The sequence below is a fragment of the Euprymna scolopes genome, chromosome 15 (assembly GCF_053919585.1).
Source record: "Euprymna scolopes isolate OS-2025 chromosome 15, ASM5391958v1, whole genome shotgun sequence".
Classification (NCBI taxonomy): domain Eukaryota; kingdom Metazoa; phylum Mollusca; class Cephalopoda; order Sepiida; family Sepiolidae; genus Euprymna; species Euprymna scolopes.
Genome location: NC_136496.1, coordinates 116382962 through 116395765, shown reverse-complemented (window position 1 = coordinate 116395765; position 12804 = coordinate 116382962). Strand labels below are relative to the sequence as shown.

Genomic DNA, 12804 nt, shown 5'->3' with positions numbered 1-12804 from the left:
CGTTTTAATACACTGAAAGAAATAAACATTAAGAAAAAAAAACATCTTGTAATTTGGAATATAGACGTTTTGTCATTTATTTGTATACTAGCCCGGGTGCCCGGTGTTGCTCAGATATTTGGAGGTGTGTGTTGAGCAAATAAAATAAAAAAAGTGGTAGTAGCCAGGCAGGCTCGAACCCGTACCGCAAAGGAGAAAAAAAAAGTGACCCCCCCTCCAAAACCGTGACGTCTTTGCTGTTACGCCCGTTGCCAATCCGGAACTGACGTAGGTTTAAATTAAGGGTAGTCAATCGAAAAGAAGGGGTTGACTTTCGAAAATATCGGCGTAAAAAACGACCCACCCCTGTAGAAAAGTGCCCAGTTTAGGGTGAAGAAATGAATATTTTAGCCAAGTTTTCGCTATTTGTTGTCCGAAGGGTCGAGCTTCAAAACGATACCGATCTTGTGAAAATCCGTCGCCTCTGTTGAAATTTTCAGGCATACATACATACATACATACATACATACATACATACATACATACATACATACATACATACACACTAACAGACAGGTGAGATTTATATAATAGAACATGATCATCGAGCTTCATAAATTAAGGGATTGGTATAAATATAAAGTGAAATATAATTGAATGAGCATATATATATATATTTATATATATATATATATATATATATATATATATATATATATATATATAATATGCCCTTATATATATTTATTTATTACTACTTCATTTAATCACATAAATTAATATACTATATAATATATAATTTTATGCGTAAATTTTCAGTATTTACTTTAACAGTGCTCAATGAATATGTAGAGCTAGGTAGTTAATTATGAAAGTATATATGGCAATTAACTTACACAGATTATCCGCGTTTCATTCTCGTGAGAATTCGCCAAGCTTAAGTTATGAAAATATACATGACAATTAAGCTACACAAAATATTCCGCGTTTCATTCGTCACTTCTTAGATAAGCCTGACAAATCCTCACAAGAATGAAACACGGAATAATCTGTGTAGCTTAATTGCAATATATTTTTTCATAACTTACTTCTCTTTCTGCCATAGAATTTCACATTTGCTTTTTAATTTTTAAAACAAATTTTACAATTCCTATTTTTTATTTACTAAAAATGTCATCGTTATTTAATCCTCCTCCTCCCACTCTCTAAATCATTCAACATTCCTTTACACTCCCACACGAATTTCGAAATGTCAGCCTGACGCCATGATTCGATGCAATTCGTGTTCTTCAATCTTTTCGAAGTGTGGAAGCATCAAATGATGAAGAAACTGTTTATCTTTCCAGAAGCCAACCAAAACTATCCCCCTTCATCCTTCCTCCTTCCTTCGATAAGAAGTTGGAGTCATTTTTAATGTTTCCTCTTTTTTACGTGTTTTAATTATTTTTTACATTTCTAATGCTGTTAAAACTGGTTTTCTTTCGATAAATGGAAAACTGGTATGCGGTCTTGGAGATTCTTCATTCTTGGTGAGAATCTTCTGGATTGACGTGTTCGCAGAAACCATAGTCAATAAAAAAAAAGACGATACGTCTCTCTATCTCCGTTTATTTCTGTTGTCTCTTCCCCCTCTTTCTCTCTTTTTTTTCTCTTTTTACACACACACACACACACACACACACACACACACACACACACACACACACACACACACACACACACACTATATCAATTTTGTTCCACAGGTTTGAATACCCCATATGTCAATTTTCAGGTTGTACACAAAAATTGACAGTAGTTTGATAGAACCTGTTCTACAGACAGAAATAGTCACTTTTATAATATACTTGCAGACCGCCCGGCGTTGCCCGGTCATAAAATACTCATAAATATATTTTAATTCATACAGAAACTGAGATGTGTGCATGCTTTTTCTAAACAGTTCACTATTTGTAAGTATAAAAAATACTCGAGCTAAGATCGAAACCCAAACCTAAAACCGTGAATGAAGTACCATAACCATTAGGCCAGCTTGAAACGTCCATGCAAAAGTGTTTTCAAACCTACTTATTCTTAAGATAAGGAATCTGTCATGCGAACTATTCATCCGTACGCATTTGTGAAACAGTTGACAAACAGATAAAAATCCGATGACCCCCCCACGTACCAATTTTTCAATTTTGATACGTTAGCAGACACTTTTTTTCGAATGAAAACCAATTAAAGTTTTCCACATGCCTGAATATCCTATATACAAAACTTCAAGTATGTAAATTAAAAATTCGTTGAGTGTATAGGTTGCGAAATGTCCCCCTCTCTCTCTCTCTCTCTCTCTCACACACACACACACACACACACACACACACACACATCCTCACTTTTATAGATATATAGACTAGAGGGCAGCCCGTTTTAATATGATATTTTATTTATACAGATTTCGTATTTACTATTATAAAATCAATTCTCTACTGTATTGTTATATAGAGAGTCATACAAAATGATCGGACACAATTGTACGTTTAAGAAAAACAATAAAGTAAAGAAACAAAAAGGGGTTTTTATTTTCGAAAAGTACATATAATGCCATTCTGTTTTATTAGGTTTTAAAATTAAAATCAGTCATATAGGATCCGTTATTGTCCACACACAGTCGAAGGCGTTTACGAAAGTTGTCTATAACTCAGCGGGTCATTTCATGTGAAATGGCAGTAGTTTCTTGACGAATTGCATTTTTAAGTTGTTCAATATATCGATGGCGATTATTATATACCTTTTACTTGAGATATCCCCAGAGAGAGGAAAAAATCGCACGGATTTAAATCAGGTAAACGAGCGGGTCAACCGATGCCACCATGCAATGATATCAAATGACCAAGGAACATCTCCCTCAAAATCCCTATCATACGTCAAGAAGTATGGGCTGTTGTCCCATCATGTTGAAGCCAAACATTGTCCATATCGTGAAGTACATTTTATTTTGGTATAAGTAAAGTCTCTAGCATCTCACAATATCAATCATGGTTGACAGTCACTGTAACGTTGTCTTCTTTGAAGAAGTATGGACCCCATATAACGAATTCTGTCACAGCACACCATACAGCCACCCGAGGACAATGCAAAAGGCGTTTATGCAACTCACGAGGGTTGTTCTCAGACCAGTATATGAAGTTTTGCTTATTCACTGCGCCACACAAGTGAAAATTCGCCTTTTTACTGAACTGCACGGGGACATTTTGTTGAATTTTCAAACACAAAGCTGTGCGAGTTTCAGTGTTTCTTTCGTTGAGTTCTGGTGCCAACATTGTTTTGTGTGGTTGCATTTGAAGATCATTGTGAAGAATTCTTCGCAAACTTCTGTCGGAAAGCCTAGGCACATTTAAATCTCGAACAGCGCGGAGACAGTTGAACTGAAGTTCTTACCGCTACCACATTTTCTGGAGTTCTGGTGGTGCGAGGTCGGCCGATTGATTTCCGTTTCAATGCAGATCCAGTAGATCCAAGGTTGGTAATCCATAAGAAGATCGTATTTCGAGCTGGTACGATATCATGTCTACCAAGATTGAAGTGCAAACGAAACGTTCGTTGTGTTATATACTCGTTTGTTTTGATTCAAATTTCCACAAGGAAAGCGCGATTCTCACCAGTCCAATTTATGTCAGCAGCTGAAAAAGAAACGAAAAACAATGGCATTAAAAAAAAGTGACATTATATGAAAATAATGATATTTTATGTACTTTTCGAAAATTAAACACTTTTTTTCATTTCTTTACTTTATTTGCCTTTTCTTAAACGTACGCATTTGTTAGATCATTTTGTCTGATAGTGTATAAAGCTTAAAAATATGACTCGGGTGCCATCAACTGAAATCAAAACCAAAACATTTAGGTTTTGACGCATTACACCACTCACCCTCACCAACGTGGCCGGAGCCCTAGGGATGTACCTGATAAATGGGAACCCTATGCACACTCACACCGTTTGAGGTAGAGCTACCGAACTTGCCATGTTAACCCTACTACGGGAAAGGGGAGGTCTTTACGGATTACATCGCCCACTCACAACGGAAGTCATTTATAATGAGGAAACCCAAGTAGTGTTCATACGTTTCTGTTAATAAAGATTCCCACTACTGCCCACTCATGTTCGTTTGAGAGGGTTGCTTTAGTTTGATACCCCAAAATGTTGGCGCTATCTCAACGTTAATTTTTACTGTTTTCGCATATGTATGGAATTAGCTGACATGTTAATGGATACAGCTGGCAATATACATGTTTTGATTTTGATTCTTAGCTGACGGCACTTAAGTCATAATTATTTTTTTTACTTTTGAAATCACTATTATATATTAGGTACAATATAATAATCAATAGAGAATTAGCTTTATTATAATAAATACGAAAGCTGCATTAATTAAAATGTATTTTACGACCGGACAGCGTCGGCTGGCTTGCTATATACATACATACATATATATATATATATATATATATATATATATATATGTAGTTATCGACATACAGTCCTGTTTCGTTGTATCACAACTCATCACTGCCGCTAGACTAGCATCTCTCCCAAGCCAAGGATTGAACCTAGAACCGTGGTATTGACAGTCGGCAGTTCTCCCACTCGACCACAGAAGGGACGCCTGCAAATAACTCGTCGGAATGTCTATTTAAATAGACATCCGCCACCACTTTTACAGTGCTCAAACCGCCTGTTTGTAAACAAACAAACAACGAGCTTCGCATTTTTCAGCCAATTAAGTAGCGGGTGACATTATTTACGACAGTGCTCTACCCAAAGAGGGGGGGCTTAAAATATATTTGTAGTCATCGACATACAGTCCTGTTTCGTTGTATCACAACTCATCAGTGCCGCTAGACTAGCATCTCTCCCAAGCCAAGGATTGAACCTAGAACCGTCGTGTTGACATATATTGCTATATATATATATACGAGGTGTCTTCAATAAGTTTCCAAACTTTTCGTATAAACACTTTTATTGATAGAACAGACATGAAACTCCCCTCGGCTGACTTGTACCATTCCAAAAATTTCTGAAAACCCACAGGAAAATCCTTTTCTTTGAACACTTCAATGATCCTCGTCAAAGCCTTTTTCATCTCCCCAATTGTCTCATAACGACAGCCTCTAAAGTTTTCCTTGAGCTCAGGGAATAACCAAAAGTCACAGTGAGCAAGGTCTGGACTAATAGGGAGGGTGAGGAACTGTCTTGATGCTCATCTTGGACAAAGAGTCTGTGACAACGATGGAGTTGTTTTGGGACAAACTTTGCGCAATCTTCCGCATCTTAATTTCCTCGCGAATAATTGTGTCTGCAGTTCCCACACTTGCACTTATTGTCTCTCTAGATACACGACGGTCCTTATCCATAAACTTTTTTAAATGGACAACCAACTCTGACTTCCTTACTCCTCCCACACCTCTCATTATCCCTCACAGACTCCCTGCTATTCTTGAATCTCTTATGCCACTCAAAAACTCATGCTCGTTTCATGCAAGATGGTTCAAAAGCAGTCTGAAGCATTCCACACGTTTCTGTGACATTTTTTGCAAGTTTAAAACACAATTTTATTGTATATCGTTCTTTTAGAGTGTTCTCACGTCCAGATTGCATTTTTGAAATTCACCAGCTATAACAATCAGGCTCTAGTAGGATGCATTCCACTCCTGTTGTAGCTGTTCATTTGAATCTTAAATCTTAAATCATAAAATCTTAAATCATAAAAATCTCATAAGATGCATAGCAATAATTTACTGAATTTCAAGAATCTACAACAAAATGCCTGTACAAAAAAGCCTGGAAACTTATTAAAGGCATCTCGCATGTATGTATGTATGTATGTATGTATGTATGTATGTATGTATGTAGGTATATATGTAGGTATAATAATAATAATATATATATATATATTTATATATATTAGTGATTGAAAAATTCTAAAATGTTTAACGATTCCGATACAATTACCAATTTACTTTTAAATTCCCAATTCCGATATAATTATCGATTTTACGCGGGTCATTTAAAATCTATTAATATGTCGTTGTAGAGTTGTGTTTTATTAATTTCTTTGCCAATTACCGTAAAAACACACACACACACAAACAATTTATTATATGCATATAAAGTAAAACATACTCTTTTGGATCTGCAGATTTTAATTTTACTGCTCAATAAATATTTATCATTTTATTAGTAATGGAAAATGAAGTTAAACAAAAACAAAAACAATTAAAAGATAGTTTTTACCATCAGGTAATAGGCACTTTTTTTTTCGATTCTAAATTGATTCGGATAACACAAACGTTTCGATTTCTCCGATTCTCGAGTCTGACAACACACACACACACACACACACACACACACACACACACACACACACACACACACACACACTTGCGCCAAAAAGAAAGTCCGCACTTGTCACAAACCGCAAATTTAAGATAAATTGAATATAACTGTTTTAATGCCTCATATGATTTGCCTTTTATTCCTCTATAATTTTACCTGTTCATATCTGGCTTTTAATTGAAGTATCCTAGTGTTCACGTCAATTTTAAAAAATTAACTTCAAATTGAGAAGGCAAAAAAGGAACTCCCCAGCAACAAATGAGCTTAAAATATCCACCAACAGGCAACAAAGCATCTCTAATCGTAATTGTTGTTGTTCCAGGTTATACAACGTAACATTCAGTCCATATACTTCGAGATTCTTTTAGTGATCATCTCCACTTTTCTTATTTATCCAATCGAGAAATCTGCCGCAGATCGAAATGTGATGAGAAAACGTTAAGAATGACTGCAAAAGCACACAAAACACCGGACGTGTTCGTGATGTCCCTAAATCTGGTTACTTCTTACAGGGAGGACAATGCTATCAAGATCCGCAGTCTCAGAAACAGATTTAAAACGACTCCCCAAATTCAATAACAGTGTAATCTTGTTAAAAAGCACTCTCATTCTACAGTTAAGAAAAGATTGAAGGAATTTAATTTGCTAGGCTGTATTGCAAGATGAGAGCCAATGATTTCTGTAAAGAATAAAAAGCGCCGTCTGGACTTCGTCAGATGCAATAAAGAGCATTATTTTTCATATTTGTCGAAAGTGATTTTTAGCGACGAAAGCAAGTTTGATAGGCTAGGCAGTGATAGTAGACAGTGCATCCGTCGAAGGAAGGACGAAGAATTTAATCCTAGATGCACAGTTTAAGCGCTGCAAGGTGATGGAGGTTATTTTGGTGTTGGGCGTTATTAGTGCCAATGGTCCAAGGCCTATAGTTCGTTTACAAGGTCCAATTAATTCGACCGAGTTACTTAATATGTTGACCGAGCATTTTCTACCCTATTCTGGCCGGAATTTGGATGATAATCCCACCTTAATGCAGGATAATGCTCCCATTCACACAGTTGGCAAGGTCAAGAGGTTCCTTAAAGAGCATGATATTCCGTGTTTGGATGGGTCTGCACAATCCCCAGACATTAATCCTATCGAAAACGTATGGCATTACATCAAACAACAGTTACGTAATGATGAAATTTCAAATATGGAAGAACTTTGGACAAAAGTTAAAGAGAAATAGTATGCTTTATCACCGGAGCATTGCCACAGACTAATTCAAGGAATGTCCAAAAGATTGCAGTCTGTCAAATTGCAGGAGGACTATGCTACTGAATAATAAGTTCATTGTGTTCCTGTTGTATTTGTGTTGCATTGATGTTCTAAAGTTACATTTAAATAATTTTCTGTTGTGCGAAGTTTCTTTTTGCCTTTTCGATTTGAAGTTAATTTTTTTTTTAAATTGATCTGAACACTAGGTAATTCAATTAAAACTAAAATATAAACAGGTAAAACTATACAGGAACAAAAGGCGAATCAAATGAGGTATAGGTTGTTTAAACAGTTATATTTAATTTATCTTAAATTTGCAGTTTTTGAAAAAATTACATGTGCGAACTGTTTTTTTGGTGTCACAGTATTCACACACACACACGCGCGCGCGCACACACACACACGCGCGCGCACACACACACGTGCGTGATGTCGCTTCAAAAGTAAGGCTTCTTATATTTTAATTAAAAACTAAAACGTTAAAGAGCCGCGAAGACGGAAGTGATACAATTAAAACGAGCGACCTTTGGTTTTCCAGAATTTATTTTTCTACGTAGTCACCACCATTCTCAATGCACTTTTTTCAGTCTCTTTTGATTCATCATTCGTAAAAGTCTAGAGCACGCTTTCTCATTCAAATCTCTGTCGCCATTGTGAACCCAACGAACTCATCTCCTGTCTTGACATTAACTGCATCCCTTTCGTAAACGTCTCCATGTGTGTTACATCTCTCTCTCCACACAAACACACACACACACACACACACACACACACACACACACACACACACATACATACACACACACACACACACACACATATATATATATATTGATTGATTGATTTGTAGTTTTCTATTTGTAAATTCGCAGAAGCTATGGTGTTCATCAAAAAGTGCTCATTAACAAGCAGAGAGAAAGAGAGAGTTTGAGAGAGAGAGAGAGAGAGAGAGTAATTGTATTATAGTTATACATACATTATTGGTTACGTATGTGCATACATGTTTCTACTGCAACTCCTTCCGAAAAGCAACATCTTAAGGTTAGAAGAACGCTGCTTCTTGAAAAGAATTTGCAGCAGAAACGTCTACGCACACATGTAAACAATAATGTATATATATATATATATATATATATATATATATATATATATGTATATATATATATATATATATATATATATATATATATACACGTGTGTGTGCGTGTGTATCTGTACGCGCGCGTGTGTGTGTTTATGTGCGTATGAGTGCGCGGGCATACAGGCATACCCATTTATTTCTAATTGCACTATCAGTAATGGCAGAGTACCTTTTTGGCGTACGAGTTCCTTTCACTGTCAATATGTCGCCGTTTCTTTTCTTTCGTTTAGGTTTATTTTTAAACGAATTTCCGATATTGAAATTCGCCATTGTGACGCTGTTTAAGCAAGGTTTACCGGCGTACACAGAGTGTGTGTGTGTGTGTGTGTGTATATATGTGTGTGTGTGTGTGTGTGTGTGTGTGTGTGTGTGTAGGAGCGTGGATGTAGGTGGGATACGTGGAGTGCGGGTGGAGAAGCCATCGGTTTCTGAGTTATCTTAAAAGTACGAAGAAGCTATTTTTTTGTATTCAGCTTTTGGGAGTGAACAACGAGATGTTGTATCACATAAATGAGATTGGCGAATATAGAGCCACGTCGTTTTGACTGCAAGACATATTCCTTATGCACAGACATCGTTTCTGATAACAATACACGTACACGAACTCTTTCTCTCTCTCACACACATACACACATAATGCACACACATAATGCACACACACACACACACACACACACACACACACACACACACACACACACACGGACACACACGGACACACACACAAACATATATATATTAGTGTTGGGACGATTAATCAGAATCAGAATCAGGAATTGGAAAAATCGGAAGATTTGGGGGTATCGGAATCGGAAAAAATTGGTGCCTATTTTCCGATGCCAAAACGATTCTTTTAATTGTCTTTTTTTTTATTTAATTTTGTTTAAAGTAAAAATTTTGCATTGCTGGTAATAATGATAAAAAAAAAACTAAATATTTATTAATTTTAAAATACCAGTGAAGCTAAAATCGATAGATCATCCTCCATAAGTGTATTTTGATGTTTAGAAAAATATCTGCATATTTAATATGTGTTTTTACGAAAATTTATGATTGAGATTCCATTAAGCGTTTGGATGTTTAAAATATACAATGACCGTTCTAGCGCATCCTTTAGCATTCTATCACGGTTTATCAAATTTTGCGCTTAGTTTTACGTGTAAGAGTTGTTTAGCATTTTTGTTTTATGATGAATAGTCATTTTTGTAAATTTACAGGTTCTTAGAAATGTCTCCAGTGTTTCAATTCGTTGTTAGTGTTACATAACGAGGGCCGTGTTCGAACTGAAAAGCTTGAGTAACTTTTAAAAGGTCAGAATCTTACATATTTAATAACCCCATGTCGAATAGCAATTACATCAGCTAGTATTAATCTTAATTTGGGTTGCTATAACCCTTTTCTAAAGTCTCAATACTGTTCCAGTACTCTTCCAGTAGAGGTCCTTTTAGTACTCTTCATCGTCAGTCCTTCCATCCCTCTTGACCTTTCATGACCATTTTGTGTGGTATCACCAGACGCTGATGCGCTTTCTTCTTCTTCTTCTTCTTCTTCTTCTTCTTCTTCTTATTATTATTATTATTATTATTATTATTATTAGTGTTATTATTTTTGTTATTATTATTATTATTATTATTATTTTGTTATTATTTTTGTTATTATTATTGTTATTGTTATTGTTATCTCACAAGGATCTTTCACACAGGTCATCAAATATCTCCCCTTGATAACAACCTGTGGTGTTCTCTGGAAGCTGAGTGACAACAAGTCTTCCCAGGTTTCCAGTACTCTTCACCTCTCTCGATAACATTTGCAAATGACTTTGCATTATCGCAACAAGCGCTTATCATTGATTACTCTCTAGTAGCGGTCATTGGTCTTCACTGGAATTTGGGTGGCAATAAGCCTCTCCAAGGTCTCAGCTCTCTTCGCACTTGTCCAGCGGGTGTCTAGTCGGTGCTCTCTCCTTGGTCTTTCCTTCCTCCTTTACTACCCAGTCTCTTTTTTTGGGGTGTGGTGATGTAGTAATGGGGGAAAGGGTAGCATCGACGTTCTTGGTTCCATGTGGCGCTCCATGTTTTGTCTCTGCAGCAGCTCGTCTGGCCCGCACATGTGACTCGTACATAAATCTCCACATTGAAGAGGCTTCCTTAATATTTCAGCTGTTTTTATTATTGTTATTCGTTGTATTTTCCAGCCATTCCTATGATTCCAATTTCTCCTATTCTTTTTTCAAAGTTTTTCGGAATTGTTACTTGTGCTCCTACCATTATAGGAATTATTTTGATTTTCTTCATCTTCCATATCCCTTTCAACTTTCTGGCTAACTCTGTGTATTTGCTCCGTTTCCCCTTTTCTTTGATATTTACCCTGTGGTCCGCTGGAACAGCAAAATCTACAATTTGGCAGGACTTTTCTTTCTTGTTACTTATTACGACATCTGGTCTTCTTGCTTGGATGATTTTTCCGTTTGTATGTCCATGCCCTATATGTTTTTGTGATTTTTGTTTTCAATTACTGTTGCTAGCTTATGTTGTACCATTTGTCTGTGCTTTCGAGATGCAGTTGTTTGCACAATTGCCAGTGTACTGCCCTTCCCACTTGGTCGTGCCTGTTCTTGTATTCCTTTTGGGCTAGTTTACTAAATTCACTTATATGGTTTATCGTTTCGTCTCTTTGTCCACAAAGTATATGTTTGCAGTTTTCTTGTGTTTTGTCGATCTTTACTTTGATGTGGTTGGTTCTTATCGAGTTATCCTGTGCTGCAGTTATTAAGGATTCAATTTCTCTGTTTACATGTTCTTTTCGCATCCATGTCCAAGTGTTTTCGTTATTCTCATCTTTTGTCATTCTTACGAATCTTTCGTGTAGTTTTTTATCTACCCATTTTTCTTTTCTTGTCTTATCCTTTGTCTCTATGCTTTCTGTTTTATTGATTTTTTCAGTGTCTCTCACTGTTATTCTTTCAATATTTTGCATTATGTATTTTTCTAGTTCATTTTTGGTGTCATTCGCACATTCCTATCTACAAACCAGTCCCGCCGTCTTTCCTTTTCACGTAGAGTCGGTCAACATATTCCTTCGGGCATAATGCGTTGTGTATGGTCATGAGTTTCCTGGTCTTCTGATTGAGCTGTCTCAGTTCTTCTTTAGTCCACCCTATAAACAGCCCAGAGTATTTTTTTACTGGTGATACTGTCCATGTATTTATACCTTTTACACAGTGATCACCACTTATCAAGGCCCGGAAGCCACTCAGGGATAAGGGTTATTGCAAGTACATTACGTTAGTGTGGAGATTTGATGAAGTGTTTACTTAAGGGGGCGGTTCATTAGGAATTTGTTAACATTGGACTTGAAGACATCCAAGTTGTAGTCCGGTGGGAAGCAGGCAGACGGAACAGAGTTCCACAGGCGTGCAGTTCTAAGAAAGAAGCTTTGTTCATGGAATCTGCGTTTTGATTTAGGCACAGATATAGAGTGGGGGAAATTTTTCACAGTGGATTCAGCTAGACGGGTGTTTTTCGTGAAAGATTGGCGAGGGGGGACCAGAGATTGGAGTTCAGACGAGCACCTGCCATGGAAATAACGATAAAACAAGGATAGGCTCGCAACGTCTCATCTGTGGGAGAGAGGTTTCTGCTATATAATTTAGTTTCCAGAAGGTATTCCTCTCCAATTCTATTATTATTATTATTATTATTATTATTATTATTATTATTATTATTATTATTATTATTATTATTATTTCTGTTGTCGCATTTGGTGACTGGCTGTGTTATTGTCGATTAATGCTGATAGGCAGATCACAACAAATTACCATAGGCTATCACCATCTTTTTTTCTCAGTCCTCTATTACTTTCCGCAGGATTCTAGAGGCTCCCAACATGTCAGTCTTCTGAAGTACACCAACATTGCAATGGATCAGTTTTTCCACTCTGCTTGTCAAATCCTTTTGTCACTCTCCCCAGGTATCCCATCACAATAGATACAAGTTCTATATTCTTCAACTTCCACAATCTTTTCTTTTTTTTTAACTCACATTTCAAGT

At 36.4% G+C, this 12804-nt stretch overlaps 1 protein-coding gene across 2 annotated transcripts in view; it reads right to left on the bottom strand.

Moving 5' to 3' along the window:
* Positions 1 to 2519: 2519 nt before the first annotated feature.
* LOC145294079 (uncharacterized) overlaps positions 2520 to 12804 on the bottom strand; it is a 63648-nt gene continuing 53363 nt past the window's right edge. For both annotated transcript variants that reach the window (XM_080141134.1, XM_080141135.1), the window contains one exon: positions 2520 to 3644. Coding sequence is in view for 1 of the 2 variants with exons in the window: in XM_080141135.1 (XP_079997261.1) it covers positions 3638 to 3644 (7 nt within the window). In the remaining variant the exon portion in view is untranslated. The remainder of the gene's footprint in view (positions 3645 to 12804) is intronic.